A 24404-nucleotide genomic window follows, 5' to 3' on the forward strand; every position below is an offset into this window, starting at 1 on the left:
TTATCCCTGCTATATACAGTTATATACAAGTTGATCCGGTCACAAGTGTCTGCCACTGTTATTGCACTGTTTACTGCAACGTTATTGTACTGAATTTTTGGAGCACTTTTTATGATTGAGCCTGACAGCTACAGGAAGGAAATACCTGCGATATCCCTCCTTTACACACTGATGCATCATCCCATTGTTAATGCAGCTTCTTAGTGCACTGAATGTGTTTTGGAGATGGTGGGAGGGCATGTTCATCATGGAAGACAGTTTGGCTGTCATCCTCCACTTGCCCACCTCCTCCACCTGTTCCAGAGGACACCCCAGGACAGAGCTGGCCTTCCTGATCAGCCTCTTCCTGTCAGCTGCTCTGATGCTGCTCCCCCAGCAGGCCACGCCATAGAAGATGGCAGAAGCCATCACTGACTCATAAAAGGTCTTCAGGAGTGCCACATGTACTCTAAAAGACAGCAGCCTCTTGAACAGATGCAGTCGGCTTTTTTTTTTGTAAAGGACTACTACTTTATGGAAATTCACTTAGAACAGTCATGTCTGGAACCATCCATCCATTTTCCTCTGCTTATCCGGGTCCGGGTCGCGGGGGCAGCAGTCTTAGTAGGGAAGCCCAGAATTCCCGGTCCCCGGCCACCTCCTCCAGCTCCACCGGGAGGACACCAAGGCGTTCCCAGGCCAGCTGTGAGACATAATTCCTCCAGCGTGTCGTAGGTCTGGCCCGGGGCCTTTTCCCGGCTGGGCATGCCCGGAACACCTCACCAGGGAGGTGTCCGGGTCCATGTCCCAAGAACCAGATTTGGCCGCTGAAGACCAGGTTGCCCAGACACCCGCCCTTGACCGTCACCCAACACACAATGCACCGGACCCTTATGCTTGCCCCCGTAGGTGGTGGGTCTACGAGGGGGAGATCCCGTGTGGCTTCTTCGGGCTGGGCCCGTTCACCAGGCGCCCCTCTCCTGGGCCTCGCTCCAGGGTGAGGCCCCGGTATCCCACATCCGGGCGAGATACGGTTCCTCCTCTTGTTTTTCTTCATAAGGGTCTTCTGAATCACTCTTGGTCTGTCCCGTCACCTCGGACCTGTTTGCCTTGGGAGACCCTACCAGGGGCATATAGCCCCAGATAACATAGTTCCTCGGATCACTTGGGCACTCAAACCCCTCCACCACGATAAGGTGGTGATTCACGGAGGGAAACCAATGTCTGGAACCAATTAACTGCAGTAAACAAGGGCTGACTGAATTGGTAAAATTCACAGTGTGTGATTGCATAAACAGCTCGAAGCCTGTACAGATATAACTCATACTGTAGCCCATAGTGCTGAAAAACAGTCAGTTTGAAGTTATTAAAATATTAACCTTTCATACAATTTCCTACACTAAATTCTTGTGAGAACATCAGCTCACCCCATGCTCAGACTGTAGCAACACAGTGTAAACAGTTTCCTTCTACCTCCCTGCACAAGAAGCAGTGTGTGACAGAGGGACATTAATCATAGGGATGGGTAATAACGCGAGGAGGTTTGGGTAGGAAGGGCCATGGGGGCAAAAAGTGTGGTTAGGGAAATCACACGTTGCTTTATGACACACACTGATACACAAACAGATTGATACCTTCACTGTTCGATGTGCACAACCTCCCTGCATTACACTGACAGCTTTGGCTATCAAAGTTTACGATTTTGAATTAAGGAAAGAAGAAAAGAAAAACTTCTTGGGATGAGGCGAAATTTCACTATTCGTTGAGGGAATATGGCCTGTAGCGCTTGTTAATTAAGCTTTGATTTCAAAAGATATTTTCTGGAAGGGACATTTGGTATAATTTGGAGAGAGATAAGAGGCATTATATGGCTCAGTGGAAGAATAGCTGTGATACTGACATAGTTTTACCCCTGATTCAGATAATCTTAATGAAAATCTCTGCAGTATCTGCATCTAAGTTGTGTGTATTTGTATACAGTATGATTTAACAGTAAACTACTTTTCATGGGGGCAGGGAAGTGGAATTGTGGTTAGCAACTGTGTCTCACAGCCAGGAGGTTTTGGGTTCGAGATTCAGCTTTTCTGGGGTGTACTCGGATTTCTGTCCACAGTACAAAAAGATGCATGTTACAGTGAATTCTCATAAGAAATAATGTAAATCAGATTAATCTGAAAGACAAAAATGTCATTCTTTTTTCCTGAATTAATTTGTGTTTCTCACCTGATGTCTTTGCTTTTCATTTGGCCATGTCCTTCTGTGTGAATGTGGTCAGCTGGGGTAGGCTGCATCTCACCATGAAAAGGCACACAGGCCATTGTGTTTATGCATGTGTGCCTTTAGTTTAGCATCACCATTCCCCTCTTTTTTCTGATGCAGCTGCATATGCATATGCACTAGAAAAGTGTGATATAAAAGCCACAACATGGCTCCTGTGTGTTCTTTAAAATCCTGCAGGACTGAAAAATAGTGCTCATATGCTGTGTTATTTGTTATGTGTATATGATATCTCAATGTTGAGCATGTACCTGAGACATTAATAGTCCACTCTAGGCTTTTCCCCCACTAAATAGAGTGAAATATGTCTCTATGGATTATTTATGATTTAATATGCACTTGGTGAATGGACAGTCTCCTCCAAGCACATGAGGGTTTTGTTCGGGGCAAAGTTAATTATCTGTGACTGCAATGTGTGTGAGCTTTTTTGTGACATATTTGCATTGTATTGTCTTGCTGCTCCAGGTCTAGTTTTTCTTCTCTATTTTGTGGTGACCTGAGGGATTTACAGTAATAGTGTTTTCTGGTTTGGATTGTATTACCGGCAAGCGTTTACAGCATTGTGTATTATTTATTTTACAAGTTATTATGTTCTGGCTGAAATCAAGTGCTCTTAAACACAGGTGCGCGTGCATAGACACACACATATGAGCAGCATGTGCAGATACATGTGCTCACCCCCATAACATTTAAATGTAGCCATCTCAAACTGCCCTGACCTTTACTTTTCAGCCCACCTTGTTTCCTCCTCAGATGACTGCCTCAACATGGGAAATGTCAGGCTCCCTTTGCCAGGGCTGTTTGGCTTCTTCAAACATTTGCAAAGTGTTAAGCTCATCTCTAGCTTAGGAAGCCAGTCTCCCAGGACTGTAGACTGCTGACCCGCTCCGCTGCAAAGACAAGCCTACCAAGTGCTCTCAAGCACGTTCATTGGCATCGTGCCAATAAAAGATTGTATTAGTCCCACGTATGCGTTTGTTCAGGCAGCATTCTCCTTGTGCTACAAATGCCCATACATTGCATAATTTAATTGTGATTGCTGAGCAATACAGTCGTGTTTTACATGTGTTTCAGGCTAATAGAGAAAACAATATTTGGCTCGGAATAACCATATTGGTATTGGCTCTTGAGGACATTTCGCACTCATGAGGGACCCAAACATGTTTTCATTGAGATGGATAATACTAATGGACCAGGAAACAAACCTCTAAACCAATATGCATATCATAGAGGGGTTGATTTTGTCAAGTAGCTGTTCTGTTGGGTGGTGGAAATTGATTTGTTGCATTCATGATTGTTTCAGGATGGTTTCCTTCAAAAATTCTATGCAAGTGTGGCGGTGACAAACAGCAAATTATACAGCTTCTCAGTAATCCGGCTTTGTTGAAATGGAAAAAAAATAAAATGAATAAGCTCCATCCTTCGTTGGAAAGTAGAAAATTTGTTATGTACACTGATCTGGATCCACTCCAAACGTAGATTTTTGGTTTATGCCTGACCCCCAGTAATGAGGGGGACTAGTATGATCATAGAAAAGTTGATCGAGGCCTAATAATGACAGTAGGATGTTTGTCTCTGTAACAGAATGAAAAATTACAGAATTTTACAGTCTAATTTGATGATACACAGATTTATTTATTCATTATTGTTTCTGGTTGTCTACCTCTCGTTTGTTTATCCAACTTGGTTGATGGTGTTGTAAAAAAATATATATTTATATTTTTATTTTATGTGGGGAAATATGAGGTAATAACTACAAAAGCAATCTTCACTTGGCAAATGTACTGCAAAAAAGGTCAGTAAAGATAATTCATAATGCCCCCTACAGAGAACATACTAACTCCTTATTTCTAACATCACAAATACTTAAACTTGCTGATATAGTTAATCTTCAAACAGCAAAAATAATGCATAAGGCTAAAAACAACCAATTACCTAAAAATGTAATCCAATACTTCTCTACAAGAGAGGAGAAATATGATCCCAGGGAAGAACTACATTTGAAACACTTATATGCTAGGACTACGTTAAAAAGCCATAGCATTTCAGTATGTGGAATCAAACTATGGAATGGATTGAGTAAGGACCTCAAACAATGCACAACGATGAGCCAATTCAAGAAACAATACAAGCAGTTGATGTTTGCTAAATACAAGGATGAAGAGTCTTGAACCAGTCATGATGTGCTATATATATCACTATATTGACACTTACTATGGTACCCATTATGTCATTGGATGCTCATATCACCTTGTACTTCAGTACAAGGTACATTATTAAAAAATAAAAATAAAAAAAACCTTAAACTGTATTATAGAAAGCAGGAAGTGAACAAATGTAACAGTTACTGATTGTAAAAGTACCAGATGGAGGGGTAGGAATTAATAAGCTTTGCTTCTTCCTACTCCTTTTGGACATGTGGAACTGTGAACTGATTATGGGATGCACTCAATTGTAATCTGATGCATGTTCAAATGAAATAAAACCATTACCATTTTTTTATTTTACTTATTTTTTTTGTATTTGTCACTTTATGCCTGTGAGGAGAAATAATGTTTCTTTTTCATGACATATTTTTCAAGTATTGGATTCGTTTGACACTGGCATGAACAATCCTATAATCAGCCAAAGTGTGCATCCTTCTGATAGAGATGAAAGAGGAGAATACACACTCATACACACCTCCACTACCAATGAGAAGCAGATAAATAAACAGGCAAACTCAAAGGGAAAAAGAAACCCAAGCCATTTGGCATAGAGTGTTTGTCAAGGGAAGGCTTCAAAGCCCACTGACATAAATATATGATAACGCTACGATGCCTTTTGCCAAACCTCAACTGTTGTTATTTTTCTCTCACTCCATCGCTGTCTCGTGTGAATGCAATGCCATCTCGTTGAGCTTTTGGAAAAGCTTTTATGACGACATTGTTGCTAAAACTTTTAAAAAATAATAAATTTAGCCTCCAACAGTTTGTGTCCATTTCAATTACCTAAAGACAGTCACAATGTCTGTGTCATTTTTTAAAGGCAACACCAATTCATTCATTTTCTCCACTTTCTTTTTGCAGACGAGGACTGTTTGAATTGTACGGAGGAGTGCCGAGTCCTGGGTCATTCTGACCGCTGCTGGATGCCCCAATTCCCAGCTGGAGGAAACCAAGCAGAGGGTGTTGATTACCGCAGCAATATGTTCGTGCCAGCAGGGATGGAGAGCGTGCCTGAGACAGAGACCTACGAGACGGTCAATCCCAATGGCAAAAAAACATTCTGTACATTTGGCAAGGAGCGCCGTGATCACACTATTCTCATAGCAAACGTCAAGCCCTACTTAAAAGCAAAACGGGCCCTCAGCCCACTGCTCCAAGAGGTTCCCTCAGCATCAGGCAGTCCCGTAAAGGGCTGTTCCACCGCATCTCCTTGCTCCTCACTCAAGAGTCCGGCTGACGGGGCTGAAGGCAAGCCTCCTCCAGCAACCTGCTCTGGCTACTATGGACCTCCTGATGGTCAGTACCTGTCACCCACCAAACAAACCAGAGAGCAAGGGGTCTATCCACTGTTGCCTCCATCAGACCCGGTGGCCAAGGTGCTTGCCGAGGCACGCTCCAGAATCAGCCAAGAGACAAGAGGAGAAATGGAGTGTGTGCTAGAGCAGGCCGAGCCTGACGAGAGCCGCGATGGAATGGATGCTGACCAGGTGGTTAGAGACATCGACAAGCTTTTGCAGGACTGCAGAGGAGGAGAGGCCACCGGCACACTCAGGAAGTGATGCAGAGGACTTCAAAAGAAGAAAGGACGTTGAGTGAGGAATAGGAAATCTATTCCAAAAACTCTCATGCCAAAACTTGTCACCAAAAGTAACAACCATTTCAATTGCTTGTTAGAAGGAGCTCTTCTCAAGGTATTCAAACATACCAACACCGGGGCTGACTATGAGAACATTTAGCGGCAGTTGCAATGGCAAAATCACTATCAACAAAGATACCAGGACGTCTTTATTCTGTCGAATTTATAAATTGCCTGTGTTTTGGATTTTCAACCAAACACCTCGTAAGCTGTTTATCTAAGTGCCCACCAGCTCATGAGTTTGTTTTTCATGGTCTCTTGTGGAATCCTGCATATCCAAATGTGTGTAGGGGGATTTCTGTTATGTGTGATGGCCATAGACGATGAACGAGAGGACTTTTTATGGTCAGGCATGACAATCTATAAATTGACAGTCAAACTGAATCTATTGGGACAGAAACGGGACGATTACAGAAAAAAAACAACCTTGCGTTTGGTGACTTTGATGTCGGTGTTGAACATGTGATGCATTATGTGTGTGAACTGGAAGGAATTGGTAATCAGGTCTTTGATGGGAGTTGATATTTTTTGATTGGTTGGTAACAGAACGGACTAATGTGCCAGAGAAGGAGAATTTTAATGTTTTTCACCTGTCGTTTGTAGCCACATGTGAAAGCTGTGTCTGTCTCACGCTTCTATTCAAACATTCATGATGCGAACCAGTGCTGCCACACGCACCACTTCTACACGGGCACAACACGGCAACACACTCACGAGCACTGATGACCTTTCTGCACTACACACACTAATGCATATACACTACTGGCCATCTGTGTAATTGTCGTATACATGTACATCATCAGCTTTCGGTCTCTTGTGTACAGTGAATTTCTGTGTGTGGTAATGCCTTAAGGCAATCACAAGTTGTATAAAAAGGGACATTTTTCCTCAACTGTGAAAAAGAATTATATCTATATAATTATATAGATGCCTATATGTAAGAATCCATGTAATAAACTATTTATACCTTTTTATATTAAAAAAAAAATTGAGGAAATGAGGAATCTCAGTGAAAAGTGTCCTTGAGTTAATACCAAGAGTAGGGTAATAACTCAAAGAACTACAAAGGACACTGCCTCTGTTTTCATGACAAATATCCAAAAATGTTAAAGAAAATGTCCCTTCACATTATCACGATACATATTATCATTATGTGTGTAAATGTATTGAATTTAGACGTGTCCACATAAAAATACTTTTTTTTTTTTATTTACTGCAATTTCTGTGCATTTGAGCCAAATTGTTATGTGTACAAAAGCTATATTGTGTATTTTATTAAATTAATATATTGTTGTGTTGCAATATACATGGGCTTATATTGTATTTGGCAACAGTTGCCTTAGTAGCTGTCGAACTCTGTGAGTTTGCTTTAGTTTTTTTTGTTTTGGTTTTTTTTTTGGTGTTTTGTTTTCCTTTATTTTCTGCATCTATGTCGAGTGGCTTCAATGCTTTTGAGACGTTTTCCCTGAGATCCAGCTGGATCTAACACAATAACTGTTGAAAGCTTAATGAGCCAGCTAGCTGATTTACAATGCAACTCAAAAAACCACCACCTCCCAAAAAAAAAAAAAAAAAGCAAGAACTGCAAGATATCAGTTTGGGTATTTTTACAGAGCCGATTTTTACAGGGCAGCTATTTTCTTTTACAAGAGCTAGTATGCACATATTTTGTTCATTATGTTTTTACTTTTGTTCCAAAAGAAAAAAAAAACTTGCCATATGGAAAGTGGAGTGGTTTTCTTGGTGATCATCAAACTGCCTTACTGTCTCTGCGGAGAGCTTACTGTATCTGTGGAGCTTGTGACTGCTTATGAGACCCCGGTCCACCAGAATGTGCATTTTCTATAAAGGACCAAAGGAGGTCCCCTTTCAGCAGTCCCTGTTATTTATGTATGTACTGCTTCTCAACTCATGCTACGTAGAATCCTCCTCAAAACTGGACATCTGAAAATTCTATCTGCTTTGAACTTGATGTCCTCGCTGTTTAGGTCCACCATAGTATATTCGCATTGAGGCTTTCTTAAAATATTGACATAGACATTTATTTTTTCAATTCTTGGCACATTTTGGCCACTCTGTGAAACAATACAAGGAGGTGCTTTTTCTAATATTCTTTGACTGCAGCAAAACAGTCAGAATCAGCCAAACAGATGAGATTTAGATGAGATGTGTCTGGAAAATGTGATCATATGATGCATCCATGAGAGGGAACAGTGACTTACTACACATTCATTATGGCTCTTTGTGTTTTTTTGCAGAAAAACGTGTCATGTAGGTTTTGACAGCAAGAATAATACATTCCATCCTGCAGACATGTCACATCTGAGTATAATTCTGTGTGTGTCACATTCTTAATCGAGTTACTGGTATTGGACATCCTCCTGTCACTCTGCCAAGCTCCCATTATTTGTTATTTCTTTCTTTGCTTGCCTACTTTTTCTTCATCTTCCTGTGTTTGCTTTGTCGCCTCCGAGGAGCAAAGTAACAGTTTGCCTTCCCCACTCATTTTTGTCTGTGAAGTATTTGATTTCTGATTTACCTTACTCTTTTTTCCTCTGAGATGGCAGCGACTGTTTTTAGAGAAGGCTTGGAGGATTTGACTTAAGAAGAAAGTATTTATGGTTATTTTTAAATGGGAGTTTTTGTCACCTCTCTGGATAAATCAAGTTAAGGCTGACACGCGCAGCATACATACAGTAGAAATTGTTCAAATGTGCTGCTCAAAATACCCCACCCACAGAAAGCCACCATTTCAGCAAAACACTGCCTTTCATTTAAAGACCCTTAAAGGTAAACTAAAGGGTGAAAAGGAGAGCAAAGCACCACCTAGACAACTGTGACACTTCTGAACTTCATGTTCATACTTCTTTTTATAAATAAAGCCTCTTCTTCTTGCAGGATCAAGTATTCACTTCACCATAATCATATGCTTTATTTACTTCCACATTTTTTTGACATCTTTCTTGCTGTTCTGCTTATTTCACACGTGTGCTATAGATTTTATTTTAATGCAAATAAATGTGTTTTTCTGCAAGTCGTGTTTTATTTGAGCACATTGAAAGATTTTTTTTTTTTTTTTCGTCTTAGTCCCGCTGCCACGGTCACTGCTGAGTGCTGTCCCCTCTAATGGTGTTCACTTAGCCGGCCACGTCTGTTCATGTGCAAACTGCAGGTTGAAAAGGAGCTGGTTCGTGTGCATGAAAGGTACTCTTTAAAGCCATGGCCCCAGCTCTCTCGGCCTATTTGCTGTCTAATAGAGCAAAGCCTGATGCTGAGGTCAACACATAGTTGTAGATGGAGCATAATGTGAAATATCTTTCATAATATGCTATCATTCACAGCCGGCAGTGCATTGCTCTAATCTAAGATGAGCTATTTTTGGAAACTGTTTCCGGTATTACCAAGATTCGAGGAGGAGGCCTTGTTGAATGTGGCTCACCACCATTGTCTCTGACTCACACTGACACACACACACACACACACATTTACAAAAATATACTTGCAACAGTACCACAAGCATCACGTTTGTCAGCTTCAGCACCCCCCTCCCTCCCCTCCCTTCGACTTACACTGCACAGCACAGGGCTCACACTAACAGGCAACTGGTGAAGACCAGAGAAAATAATTTATATGGATTATTTCAACTGCTATTGTCAAAAGGCTTTGCTCATTGTGATCTTTATCTGGAAAAAAGATGAAAAGTTCAAATAAAAAATACATTACTAAAAATGTTCTCTTGTCTCTTTATCAGTTGATCAATCGATCTAAATTAGCTGTTTTACACATTTTAAAATACCGTACATAATTCTTGTTTTTACTGATGTATACTGTACATTTTTTAGATGATTATAATTCCGTCTTTGCATATGGCCACATACAGTATCAGCACACAAAAGACAATACAGTAAGTCATTGGTTCCAGACCCGGCCATGATATATCAGCAAAGTAGGATTCCAATTTTATAATATAGCTATAACATTAATATAGCTATTTTCATAATTGTTAACATTACTATAGCCCTCTAGACATGAAATAACACCCCTATAGCTCCCTTTACATTAGTATTACTCAATATAGTAAACAAACACCCCAATTTTTCCAGTCATTCATTGCAATGCAAGTCCAATGAATAAATTGAAATAGTAGAAAGGTAAGTGATGAACTGCCAGAGGTTTAAAAAAAAAAAAAAGTTACCCAAAGCTAAAAAGATTTCAGAATTATACAAGAAGGCCTCTTTCAGGGACCGGAAAATTGGTAAACAATTTAAAGCTGTTCTGCACATTGCTCAAGCCTTGACAGTTGGCGTGACTGATTCCTACAGCTGTTCCTACTTTTCTGGAGTACTTAGAACCTCCTCTGTGTAAATAATAGCAGTGTTTGGAGCATACTGTGGTACTATACCCTTGTAAGCATTATCTGAGTGGTATTGTACTGCATAATTACTTGTACTGCACATTTACTTGCTTTTATTCAACTCCATTCTTCTGTAAAGTGTCTTTGAGTATTTTGAAAAGCGCTATACAAATAAAATTTATTATTATTATTATAAAGTTATGTTTTTTCTACAAAAATGGCAAGAAAAAGGCACTAGACAATGGAAGCGAGACCGACCATCTTTTACGACTTAAAATTTAGTTTTTTCTTACAAAACAATTGGGGTGTTTTAAAACTTTTGACTGAGAGTGTAATAAGAGTAAAGCCATTTAAAAAGTACTCTAAATATGACGAGTGAGTGAGAGATGGACAGGAAGTGACGTAGGCGTTTCAGAGCTGAGTTTCAACTTGTCGTGTGTTATGACAGCAACAGTGGCCCGGGTTCTTATCAGGTGTTATCATGCCTGTTTAAGAGATAATTCAAATCTGCAATAAAAGTTGATCGATTCTGGGGCTTGTGTGACTCACCGAACATTACTGACACCTAGTGACCATTGTATAGTACCACATATCACGTCTTTGAATGTATCTTCTGAATGAGTTATATTTGTGTTTTCATTCATTTAGTCATTATTTTGTTTTAAAATGCTTATTTTATGCAAAAATACATTACATTTGCTTCAATATGCATTTTTTTTTTACTAATAATGGCTCATAGTCAACAACAAAACAGCAATGATTTATTCATTAATAAATTCAAAGCGTGATGTGGCAAGGGGCAATCGAACTGTTGTACCCATCATTAGTTTTACAAGTGATGATATTTATCAAGACTGTATTCTCTCAACCAAGACTACAACATTACTCTGCAAGAGCATGGCAGGAAATGCTGCATTACAAGCTCATTTGCACAAGTAGGCAAGAGGATAAAAAAAAAAAACAAACATCCACAGTAGGCCTTTTTGGCAAATAACCACATGTCCCCTTGTAGTTATCTTCAATCATATTATGACATATTAAACAATATATTTTTTGTGGTAATTGGGTGCAGCATTCTTTGAAATGAAAGCCAAAACAAAACCAAATGATTCACAATGGAAGAACTCCGATTTATACTGAATACATTGATAGAATGAATTAGACAGTTGAAATACATTTTGGTTGGATGGTTCTATCATCTGTAATCGGATTGGAGAATTTACAGTAACAATGGCTAATGCAATACAACACATGCCTTTTAATGAGGGTCCTTGATCCAAATATTAAACCTAAAGGGATTTATAAACATTTTGTTTTGTTAGAAGGGCAATTGGAGAAATCTATTCAACATGAAGGACATCGGTCTTTTTATATATGATTCATTTTTAGAACATTTATGGCTTAATATGCATGTGCTTGTGCTTATGCTTATGCTTATTATACACTATAGACCAGGGGTCTCAAACGTGGCCCGCAGGACACTAGTTTGAGACCCCCACCTTGATATGAAAGTTTAATGTTAGTGCGGCCCGCACAAGTTTGATATGGATGCTGTATGGTATCATGTACCCAGAAAAAATTATTACGTTTGATTAATGTTCATGTTAAAGGTTAAATAACTGTTAATAGTTATCCTCCCTATCCGTGTGGAAGTGGTAAGTTTTTGGCTATTTAAGTTTAAAGGAAATAACTTGAAGGCTACCGTTTAGGTCGCTAGCTCTCTCGTTTGCGAGTTAGCATGTGTCTCAAGACCCTGCAGTTGCGCAATATGTTGTAAATAAAAATAATAGTATAAATGTGACTATAGTCGTGTTTTGTCATGTCTACAGGGCTCTAATAATGCTTTGTTAATTTTAATCTGAAAAAAATAATTTGTCTACCCACCAACTATATGTGGTTTCTTAATTTTTTGTTATTTGCCGTTTTATTATTATTATTATACTTATTTATTTATTTATTTATTACTGATTGATTGATTTTCTTTATTCTTGATGTGTTGATCTTATTTTGTGTAGAAAAATAAAAATTAAGATATTTGAGAACAGTGGAATGTTTTATCAGAGCTTTTATTGTAGAAAATTGGAACCAAAGCAAAGTTTTTTTTTATTTTTTTGTTTTTAATAAATGCATTTTTTTTTTTTTTTTTGGAAAACCTGATGCGGCGTCTCACCCGGACCCTAGCTCCAGTGGCCCCCAAGTAAATTGAGTTTGAGACCCCTGCTATAGACTATAGCCAAACTTGGTCACTTACCTGTGAGTATGTCAGAAGGTGTGATTGCTTTTTAAACAAGTAGGCCTAAGTGACAGATAAAGATGGAGGCAGGAGGCGAGTAGGTCTAGATCTAATTATTTCACTGTGTAGACCGAGATAAAATTTTATTGCGATAAAGTAATGGCCATTTTTAAATTAACAAAGCAAAAGTCAAGTTTATGTATGTGTAGTTCTAAACGTAACTAAGGTGTTTTTACTCACTCAAGTACATCCACCTCATCTGCGAACTCATCTGTGCACTCCTCCATTTTAATAAAATGACAGAAATGGTGACACAAAAGATTAATACTTAATTAATTTAAAAAATGTTCTCATGTTGTGTAATTAAACTGAAAAATGTCAGCATTAATAATAGTTGAAAAGTACTACTTGTCGGACTGGCATCATGCAGAAAAAAAATTCAAAATGCATGAATAAATGATGATTGAAATGGATAAATGAATAGTCCCATGTGTGGACAACCTTGGAGACATTTGTGGGTGAAGTGTGAAGGACAATACAACAATGACTGGGATGGAGGTGATGGGATTCAAACCAAGAAACATGGGGTTAGCAGACAGCCGTTCTACCTCGTGCGAATTTGAATAGCAGATCATCCTCTTGAATCTTTTCAATTAAGGGAGAGGAAATGAATGAGTTGTGCTTCAAACTGTCAATTTACTCCTGGAGTGTTTTAAACCAAAAAAGCAAAGTATGCAAAGATCACATTCACAATACTGATGTAAACCATTTACATCTGTAATAATCCATCCATCCATTTTCTATACCGCTTATCCTCAAGAGCAGGGGTGCTCACACTTTTTCAGCATGCGAGCTACTTTTAAAATGACCGAGTCAAAATGATCTACCCACTACAAAAATGCAAAACATCTATTTATTTTCAAATGTATTGAGGATTATTTGTACGTACAATGTATGTTGATGTACCTTACATAATCAAATGAGCCAATATTGCAAAACACACATAATTAACTATTAACATTTTTTGTAATTACCTCCACATTACTCCACATTTCCCTTCTTTGGTACTGCGATGGTAGAATGGCAACATTCAGTTGTCATCTGAATGGCTGCCCTGTATATCAATCAAGTGACGGCATTGATGCGAGGATGATATTCTTTTAATGTCACGCCGCGATCGACCAGCGATCGACCAGTCCCACCTCCGCGATCGACAGGTAGATCGCGATCGACTTAATGAGCACCCTTGCTCAAGAGGGTCGCCTATCCCAGCTGTCTTCGGGCGAGAGGCAGGGTACACCCTGGACTGGTCTCCAGCCAATCATAGGGCACATATAGACAAACAACCATTCACACTCACATTCATACATATGGACAATTTAGTTGACAATTAATATAGCATGTTAATTGGGAGAACATGCAAACTCCACACAGAAATACGTGTAACAATGTACCTTAATAATAATTTCAGGTTATAAATAGTTTAGAATTCTTCTGAGAGTGGTAAAAGCAGCACAGAAGATCATCAGCTGTCCTCTCCCCTCCCTGATGGACATCTACACCTCCTGCCCTCAGCAGAGCAAGGAACATTGAACTCACACACCGGATTTAAGCTGTTGACTTCTTGCCCTCAGGAAAAAGTGCTCTAAGGGCATCATAACCAGGAACAGCAGGACTCGAGAACAGCTTCTCGTACTTCCCTCCATCCACAATATGTGCAATATCTGATATGATTGCAATACTGATTGATGTACTGTGCAATATGACAACATGGATCATACCAAACAAGATATCACTTCATCATGTTTATCTTTCTTAAACTATTACTTTATTTCATATTCTAAATATTTGTGTATGTAGTTTTAAATTTTTTGTTTCTATTTCTCAGAGAAGGGGCTGCTTTAAATATGCACAATTGTCCCTCGCTATCTTGAGGTTTGATTATCGCTCCCTCACTCTATTATGTTTTTTTCCGAAATTAATTCATAAATGATCGCTGTTTTGTGGTTGACTATAGCATATATTAGTCAACAAATATTTAAAGAGAAAGGTTTATGCAGTATTCTGGCCACTAGGTAATATTCCATTATTGCAGTGGTTCTCATTGTTTTGTCATGCCCCCGATGGGGTATAGAAATGTTTTCGCAATCCCCTGATTTTAAATACTATTGATAAATTCATAATATCTATTTATTTATCTGTACTGTACAGACTGAACTCAAACCCAAAACCAGCGAAATGTAACAACATGGAGAGCAGTGAAGCATACAAGCTTATTCAAAAGTCAAATTGCATGCTGTGTGTGACAAATTCATGCATGTTCGCAGGTCTGCACTGATATTGAAAGTCCTCCCTTACAAACCCCCCGACTGTTCACTGTGTCCCCAGGGGGGCCCACCCCGCTATTTGAGAGGCACTGCACAATTGAGATATGACATTAGATTACCATCACACTGTATAGAGTCGGCCATGGCATGTACCTACATAAATGATTGAAAATGAGTTGTACTCCGATTCCGTGTGGAAGTTGCTTCTTTGTACTGAAACAGAAATGACATTATCAAAATAACATGGACAAACCTTCAAACAACCTTTGCATTCATTCCACCAGGTACATGGCCATCTTGGCAAATGATTAAGTAGTTACAGTTAATGTACAGTTAACACAATTTCAAATTGAATAGCTCCTGTTCATGTATATTATTGGTTGTTCTCTCCAAACATGTCAGCACCATTCCATTGTTGTATAAGTCACCACATACACAATAATTGCAGTCAGGTGAAACTACAACTTGTGCTGTGATGTAGATGACTGCTTTTTCTCATGTTTTAACTGTGTATTAACGAATGAATGTTGTATTTTAATGTATCTTTCACTCTGTTTACTTGCTTTTATTCAACTCCATTCTTCTGTAAAATGTCTTTGAGTATTTTGAAAAGCGCTATACAAATAAAATGTATTATTATTATTAATCTGTGACCAGACAGACAGTGTGGGTGCCATGAGTGAGGATGGTAGCCAGGAGAGGGAGTGTGTATGAATGTGAGTGTGAATGGTTGTTTGTCTATATGAGCCCTGTGATTGGCTGGCGACCAGTCCAGGGTATACCTCGCCTCTCGCCTGAATACAGCAGGGATAGGCTCCAGCATACCCTTGTGAGGATAAGCAGTAGAAATTGAGTGAATGAATAATGTAATACAGGAAATAAAATTGGGCTGCACAGCGGTCGAGTGGTTCGCGCACAGACCTCACAGCTAGGGGACCAGGGTTCAATTCCACCCTCGGCCATCTCTGTGTGGAGTTTGCATGTTCTCCCCGTGCATGAGTGGGTTTTCTTCGGGTACTCCGGTTTTCTCCCACATTCCAAAAACATGCTAGGTTAATTGGTGACTCCAAATTATCCATAGGTATGAATGTGAGTGTGAATGGTTGTTTGTCTATATGTGCCCTGTGATTAGCTGGCGACCAGTCCAGGGTGTACCCCGCCTCTCGCCCAAAGACAGCTGGGATAGGCTCCAGCACCCCCCGCGACCCTCTTGTGGAAAAGTGGTAGAAAATGAATGAATGAATGAATGAAGAAAAAAAATTGGATTTGACATTTATGGTAACAATGACATCCAAGGAGTATATGACACATAGTGACCAGTGTAGAATACTACAATGCCTTATATTTGTAAATCACATGGGTGTGATCCGGGAACTCCGCCTTCTGCAGGGCAGCCTTGAACTGCAAGAGAGCAACAACACAGAACATGACAACAGTGACAAAACATCGAAACATTTTGACTTGCTGCGCTTACACAACGCCACAATTTAGTTTTGACTGATGATTGAAGTGTTTTGGGAGAGATACTGTATGAGCTTTTGCAAGTGAACCATGGTGTTGTGCTCAACCATTTTTTTGTTTTTTTGCTAGAAGAAAGAATGTTGAGAAAGTCCATTATGTTTCAGGAAATGAGCCAAAGCAATTGAGACGTCTCTTTGCATTTTGGTGGCACTGACTATTTATATGGGAAAGGAATTAGCTTTGAAGCATGAATGAACAGTTTGGGGATAGATAGGAGCTTTTGCAAGTGAGCTATGCCGTTGTGCTCAACCACAAGACTGGCCAAATTATCTTAAGTATTAAGAATGTAATTTCTCTTCCAAGAAATGCAAGAAATGAGCCAAACCAATGGAGAAAAACTCTTAACCGGTTTAGAATACTGTAAATAATGGGAGTTTAACTACTTTGCTGGCTACATTGCTAATGATGAAGCCATGTCCATCTCTTGTGTCCCTGCAGTGATTTCATAGCTTGTGCATTACAGTTGAACAATGTGGTGTATCATAGGAATGTTAAGGTCACTACACGGGTGTTAATTCAGGGCTCTAATGATTAAGGTTGTCTTTAGAAAGTCATTATCAAGTTTTCTATGTTCTAGCTACAAACATTTTCCTCATATATATGGAAAATATTGAATTGTACTTAAGTAAAGTAATAAAGTAATTCAGTGGAGCAAGTTCTGGGACCAATTAAAGTAGTTGTACATGTGACAAGATCTCGTGTGACAAAATTGCACAATTAAATGTGATTTCTCGTTGAAAAAAAAGACTCATGGGCACTGGGCCCGGGATGAAAGTAAATTAATTAATCACACTATAAACGAAAATGAACTAAACTTTGAGATCTGCAAACAAAAGTTCAAGATTTGCAAACACAACTTCTGGAAATGCAAATATAATTAAAAAAATATATAAAATGTATAGTTTCATACATATTTGTAAACAATTGAGTAAACATGTTTTCGGTCACTTTTTTTTTAAAACTTGTAATCAGCCTGGTTTCCTGGTTGATAATATTTATACTATAAAAGACCAAAACAGCACTAATCATGTATGAATTGTACCCAATTACAGTGGCTGTGACATTTATGGCAGCACTTATGACTTCAGACTCGGAGTTCTCATGAGTCAAACTCTTCCTGCCAGTTACCTCCATGAGCAGCAGTGTCACTTCTCATGTGTTTCTCACCCGAAGCGGAATAAAAAGAAGAAAAATAATGTAGCCTATCTCGGCACCACGTGTGAAGGGCCAGCTCACAACAGTGAGGGAAAATGCTACATGAAAAGGTCAATAAGCAAGATGGGGACTTAATATGAAGTTGATGCATGAATTCCTTAGTATGGATTAGTGCCCCTGGCAAAGTGCAAGAATGACTGACGCTACAAAATCAATTAATAATCGCCATTGTCTGAGTGGTTGGACACATAAGAGCTAAAACGACATTTCACTAAATGCCAACAAGACATTTAAACCAATGCACTTGCTATGCTTGCTGTTATCAGTGAACTTTCTAATCAAGTTGGGGTGTGTCAGTCTGATAACTTAGACATGACTAGTCCAAGATGTTACATTGTGTCCGCAGTCACCCGTTCACTAGGAATATATGCATTCTGAAGTACAAAATGTGATATACGTATATGTGATATGTGAATATACTGCTGTTGAAGTGTCTTCTTCTTCTTTCTCTTCACAGCAAATCACCCGCTTACACCCAACCCTGTCTTCTGCATCTGTCTCTCTCACACCAACTACCCTCTTTCACTACATCCATAAACCTCCTCTTTGGTCTTCCTCTACGCCTCCTTCCTGGCTGCTCTAAACGCAGCATCCTTCTACCAATATATTCACTATCTTCTCTGGACATGTCCAAACCTTCTCAGTCTGGTCTCTATGACTTTATCTCTAAGGTCTCTAACATGTAATGTCCCTCTGATGGATTCGTTCCTGATCCTATCCATCCTGGTCACTCCCAATGTGAACCTCAGCGTCCTCATCTCTGCTACCTCCGGTTTTACTTCCTGTCTTTTCCTCAGTGGCACTGTCTCTAGACCAAACAACATGGCTGGTCTCATCACAGTTTTGTATACCTTTCCTTTCATTTTAGCTGAAACTCTTCTATCACACATCATGCCTGACATTTTTCTCCATCCTGCCTGCACACGCTTCTTCGTGTTCTTTTCACAAACTCTGTTGTTCTGAATTGTTGACCCCAAGTACTTAAAATTGTCCACCTCCTGTATCTCTTCTCCCTGTAACCTCACTCTTCCACTTGGGTCCCTCTCATTCACACACATATACTCCGTCTTGCTGCGGCTTCATTCCTCTCCTTTCCAGGATAAACCTCCACTCTTCTAGCATCTCCTCCACTTGGTCCCTACTCTCGCTACAAATCACAATGTCATCTGCAAACCTAATCTAAATAACATAACCTAAGCTAACCTAATCTAATCTAAATAAAGTCCATCCCCATAGCAAACAAGAAGGGACTCAGAGCAGAACCCTGATGCAGTCCCACCTCCAACTTGAACTCTTTATCCAGGCTTGGGACTGGCACAACAAGGCATTGGCTTGTACCCCATTGAGGCTACATTTGCTGTTGAAGTGTACAGGTCAGAATAAAATAATTAAAGGCTTCAGACTCTGTGTGACTCTCTTGTGATGCGGCATTGTGCCTCCGTCTGTCATTGTAACAATGAGATGTGGCTTGCAATGAATGATGCATATGCGTTAATTAGGCTAAAATCAGTGGTGTGTAGTTAGGGCAAACAAACCTCCTACTGGTCTAACCATTACTCAAAGCACATACATTTTAAACTTATATTGTAGTATTTGTTCTATTAAATTATATTAATGTATATCCAACAGTGTATTATCTTCATTTTTGTAACCCAGATGTAAAATAAAGTTATATAAATAATAATATAAAAATATTAATTTAAGATGCAAAATAAAGTTATATAAATAATATAAATATTAATTAAATTTACCGTGCGTACAATGTTTCGGGGTGCAACGTCATTGGGTCACGTGACCGTGTCTCACCAAGTCACGTGACTACACACCGGTAGCGGTGAGGGACGCATGGGAAGAGTCGCTGCAGGTATGTAAAAGTTGTCGTTGTTGAAGTTTACAAATGGAGAAAGTCTAAACATTTTACATACGTGGTCGGAGTATAGGGGCCGTCCACCGGCGCAATGCTGAACTAAAAAGAGCAGTGTTCGATCACAACTATGGAATTGGTGAGTGTTTGGCATCTCGTTGCTAACGGCATTAGCAGCGTTTTATTAGTACCTTTGTATATCAGCCTGTTCTCTCAACGGTACATGGAATTATTTAAAACTTATTGTGGTCTGAGGCATTGTAAAGCCATCTTTTCTATAATAGTTGGTGCCATTTTACAGATGCACTGAACGCACTTTAAGTTGATTAATTGAATTGTAAGATTGAGACTATTTTGATTATAATGAATAATACCATAGTGCAATTATTTATTGTAAATGATAATATATTGAAGTTAGGATACGACTTGTATTATATGTAATTAGAATGTTTGTGTGCACATGATTTGATTTATGCTGGTCCTATTTTACATAGGCCAGGTTTAGATGGCGAGCTAGGAACCCTGCATTAAGGCAACCCGCCTGGAAGCTTGAAGCCCAGATTAACTGATGAGCTGTCATCCACCTGCTCTGCTCTGATCGGGCCGGTAGGAGGCTTTGCAGCCGTTCTTTTCCTTTTGGCCCTCATTGGCCTTCATACAAACTTCACTCCTTTCCTCCACCCCTGACCCTCTGGACACTCGATTACTGGGCCATTGGACAGTTGTATGCTTTGGGACTCTCAGCACATTAGATGAATGCATTTTGTAAATTGGGCTCATTGAAATGTGTATTGTAAATTAATGTTGTGAATTTGTACTGTTCTGTTTTTGCACTTTATAATATATGGTACCGCCACAGCTTCAAATTGTGTGCCTTGCCTCTTTTCCTCACTCCCAGAGCCGAAATCTGGATTTTCTGATTCTAGCCTAGATCTTGCAATTACCATTGGGTTGTGTCTAAAGCTAATGTTAAATGCATTGTACACGCTACATTTTGTACTGTGTGTAGTGGCTGCAGTGCTTCTCATTTGATTTTGGATGGTGTTTTTTTTTTTTAGTCCAAGAAGATTTCAGCTTCACTGTGTTGCCATATCAATGTAATTCGACCACAGCCTTCAGATTCAGGGTCCTGGACAGTGAGGTCACTGTCACATGCACACTATTAGCAATGGGGCTGTAGTTGTTTGGGCAGTCAACCTTCACCTGACCTCATGACTTGTTTTGGTCTGCTGCCCCCTGTTGTCTCTTTTCTGTCCTGCGGCAGACTCCTGCCTTGCTCTCCTGGTTTGCACACCTGTTGGCCATTAGGCCTTTATATACCACTCCACTTCCATTGTTCCTATTGTCAGATCGCGTGCCTTGTCATGCCTGGTCCTGCCCGCACGTTTCATTTTTGCTCCTGACCTTTTGTCTCTCTGCCCTGTAACTCGTATTTTTGCTGCCCACTGTCTGGAAGTAGTTCAGCCACCATGTAATCCTTATTTGCTACTTTGTACTCTTTTGTTTGTATTTTTAGCTTCCCAGTGACCTACTGTCACTGGTGTCTTTTGTTGTACTTTGTTTTTCGTTCTCTGTGAGCGCAACAAAGCCAGCATGCAGGTTCCCAGATTTTCTATTGGTTGATCAGCGCAGGCCCCCTGTCCCGATTTGTTCAAGCTAGGCAGAACTGTATGACTAAGTATATGAAAATATGGGGCATTATATTGGTAAAATAGTAAGTACTATTGTAAAACAACAGTAAAATAGTAAAATCAATCTTACAGCAATCACATCTAGTTGTTGGTTGCAATAAATTGATTACTTTTTTTTCACTCATTTCTTCTTTTTTGCATTTTCAAGCTTTAGTTAGAACCTTCTTAATCTCCAACAGTGAAAAATGTGATTTTTTTTTTTTTTTTGGTTTTTCACGTGGTCTTACAATTTTTTTTTTCGGAAGTATATATTGTATATAGATCTTTAGGTACACCATTTACATGCAGTCTTGTTCTGTATTAAAACATTCCTATCTAGTCATGTTTTGTTTTTGTCATCTCTAGTAATCACAGCACACCGAGATGCTTGTTTCTTGGAGAATTCTTCCACTAGGATAATGAGTCACTTTAATGGCTGATGGCATGTGTGTTTGTTGGTCACACAGAATATCTGTGCGCTATTTGTCCTTTGGCAGCAGTTCAAAGACACAGCCTTGGTCAAACTGTGGAATTTTGTAAATTGTTGCATGTACATCAATGGTTACCGCTAACTTTTAGTTGGATCAAAGTGTGGCGCATTTGTCTTATACACTTCTACTCTAGGCATAGAATGCAGGGACGTCAGTTCTGCTCTGAACACAGACATGGCTGACAAAGGCAATTAAAGCCTGTGACTGGGTGATCGCACATGATTAGATAATCCTTTAGAGCTTTGAACCCCCCTCCCTTAAGAAAAAAGTCATTCCATTCAAGAGTGAGAATGATCAAACAGCAATTGCAAGGGAATATCAGAGTTCGACAAAATGAAGGCCCCTTTCCTTTTGCTAATGGTGAGTGCAAATACAGTGGACCTTAAGGGATTTTAAAAGGTTTGTTTGGCAGTTAGCACAATCTGGGACTGACAACAAAGCGAGCTTCACATATCTGCACACCTCTGACATAGACGAGGGGGTGCAAATAACAGAAATTCCCTTGAGATGTGTGCTATATAACAGTTTCCTCAGTTTGAATCATATTTGTATTATTTACTATCATTATTTAACAATCTCTTTTATTTTTCTATACGATTAACCACTTCACATAACATTTCTGAGTATATACTACACAGAAGACCTTCAGTTTGACTCTAACCTGTACAAATGGAATGTATTAACTTTAACACCGTAGATGAGCTTTTGGAGTCACTGTGAAATCATGTTGGCCTGAGGTTATACAGGAGAATAATGGTGTTCCATTTCCATTTATGTCTCTTTCTGTCTCTCTTTTCATGTTTCTGCCCTTCAGACATCTTGCTCTCGTTCTGCCTCTCCTCCCCTTTCTTCCGGACCACCCAGCCTATCAGCACACAAGTGTGTGAGCGTGTTGTGCATCTTGGCCCGTGTCATAGAGTATATCACAGCCCAGTGAACATCTGAACACCCTTTCCAAGTGTCAGTTCCGTGGCAGAGGGACAGTGACGGTGCTGTGTCAGATCATGTGCCTGACACCATTTGACAATAAGCTTTCAGTTTTGCCATGAAAGAATGTGAAGTCGGACTCAGTCACACAGCCTTTGTCGGGGAATGATACATGCTCTGATATATTTATTCACCAATTTAGTGATCTCTTTCCCACTCAACACATTAAGCAGTTGACTGTACTGGTACCCTTGTCACCTGTTTCAAAGACTAATGTTTCATGTCACTGTGAATTGTTGTTCTGTAGTTGTAATAAGGTTTACTTGTAAGTGTGTGCAGTTTACTTGCAAAATTAGGGGTCCTGTATGTGCTGATTATAATCCTAGTGTGGATTTGGTAGCAGGCGAGCACATCGCCACACTTTTAGTGAAGGAGGAAATTTTGCTGCGTGCAGGCAAGCAGTTGCTTGTGGAGTGTTTGTTATCAGATGGATACACTATACTGGATTTAAGCAGACTCTACAGGAAAGACTGTCCCACTCATTTGCTGAAAATCCTTTTTTTTTTTTTTTTGTATGCATCGTAACTCCGCTTGAATTCCGGCGCTGCACGCTTTGTTTGTTTTAATTTGTTTTGAGCAGGTATACAAGTTACACCAAAGCACATCACATAAAACAGTTCATAGTTCCATATGTTCAAAAGGGAGTAGGAAGAAGCAAAGCTTATTTAATTCTACTCATCCATTTCACATCAGTTACAATTTATTTGTTCAAGTGTGAAAGGTTGTTTTCTGTACAGTATATGTAACGCATGCCATACAATTAGTTGGAGACCAGTCGAGTGTTTACCCCGCCTCTTGCCCAAAGACAGCTTTAATAGGCTCTAACATACCTGCAATTAGTGAGGACAAGCAGTATAGAAGATGGATGGAAGAAATTCTGGACTCTTCTTCCCTGTAAGTAGATAAACTTACAGAATCAAAAGGTGGTTTTATGGAATTTGATGGAATGGTGTTTGATCTTTTTTCATGTACAATAACCCCTTATGATGTTTTTCCCAATATACTCTATAATGGTTGTCTAATAGGGGTGTCTTCGATGATTCGATTCGGGGAGTCTGACTCAACTATGAATCTTGCAGTTGAGTCATATGACAATGCCATTTGTCAGCATAATTTGTTAGTAAATAATTGAAAACGACATATGTTAAATGTTAAACAGAATACCTATACTTACTACTGCTATATGACATGAGACACTCATGAGATGAGATGATGCACAATATTGGCTCTACCCGAACAAGACAAGACCAGATTTTAACATTCATTTTAAGAAATTACAATGAATAAAATATATTGGAAATCTGGCTCGATCACATGGTTTCAAACTCAATCAGAATCGCTCGTTATCTCCCAATCAGGACTTGGATATATACGTATAATTATTCTCATTACTTTTTAGTAGACTTATAGTTATGTGGTGGTACAGAGTGAGACCTCTTCACTCCATACATCATTTTGCTGCAGTGACACTATCGGTTGAATGCCATCAAGCAAAGCACAAAAAGCAGCTTGAAGCTGGGCGCACAACTATGTCTGTGGTGTGGAGGTATTAAGGTGGATGTGCAGTTCCCAGATCAGCTTTGCAGGTTGGAGCCTTGTGATGGGCCATTTTCTTCAGCTTCCACCACTGATTTTCAATCGCA

The 24404-nt window shown here is 39.5% G+C and overlaps 1 protein-coding gene and 1 long non-coding RNA gene across 3 annotated transcripts in view; both read left to right on the top strand.

Annotated features, from left to right (window-relative positions):
- pcdh17 (protocadherin 17) overlaps positions 1 to 7681 on the top strand; it is a 55120-nt gene extending 47439 nt beyond the window's left edge. For both annotated transcript variants that reach the window (XM_058088669.1, XM_058088668.1), the window contains exon 5: positions 5325 to 7681. In XM_058088669.1, coding sequence (XP_057944652.1) covers positions 5325 to 6022 — 698 coding nt within the window. In that variant the 3' untranslated portion in view covers positions 6023 to 7681. The remainder of the gene's footprint in view (positions 1 to 5324) is intronic.
- An 11845-nt stretch (positions 7682 to 19526) lies between these two features.
- On the top strand, positions 19527 to 21457 carry LOC131139481 (uncharacterized). Its single transcript, XR_009132248.1, has 3 exons — positions 19527 to 19613; positions 19690 to 19752; positions 20108 to 21457. It is a non-coding gene; the product is annotated as an uncharacterized LOC131139481 (long non-coding RNA).
- Positions 21458 to 24404: the final 2947 nt, after the last annotated feature.

The sequence above is a fragment of the Doryrhamphus excisus genome, chromosome 12, assembly GCF_030265055.1.
Source record: "Doryrhamphus excisus isolate RoL2022-K1 chromosome 12, RoL_Dexc_1.0, whole genome shotgun sequence".
In the NCBI taxonomy this organism is placed as follows: domain Eukaryota; kingdom Metazoa; phylum Chordata; class Actinopteri; order Syngnathiformes; family Syngnathidae; genus Doryrhamphus; species Doryrhamphus excisus.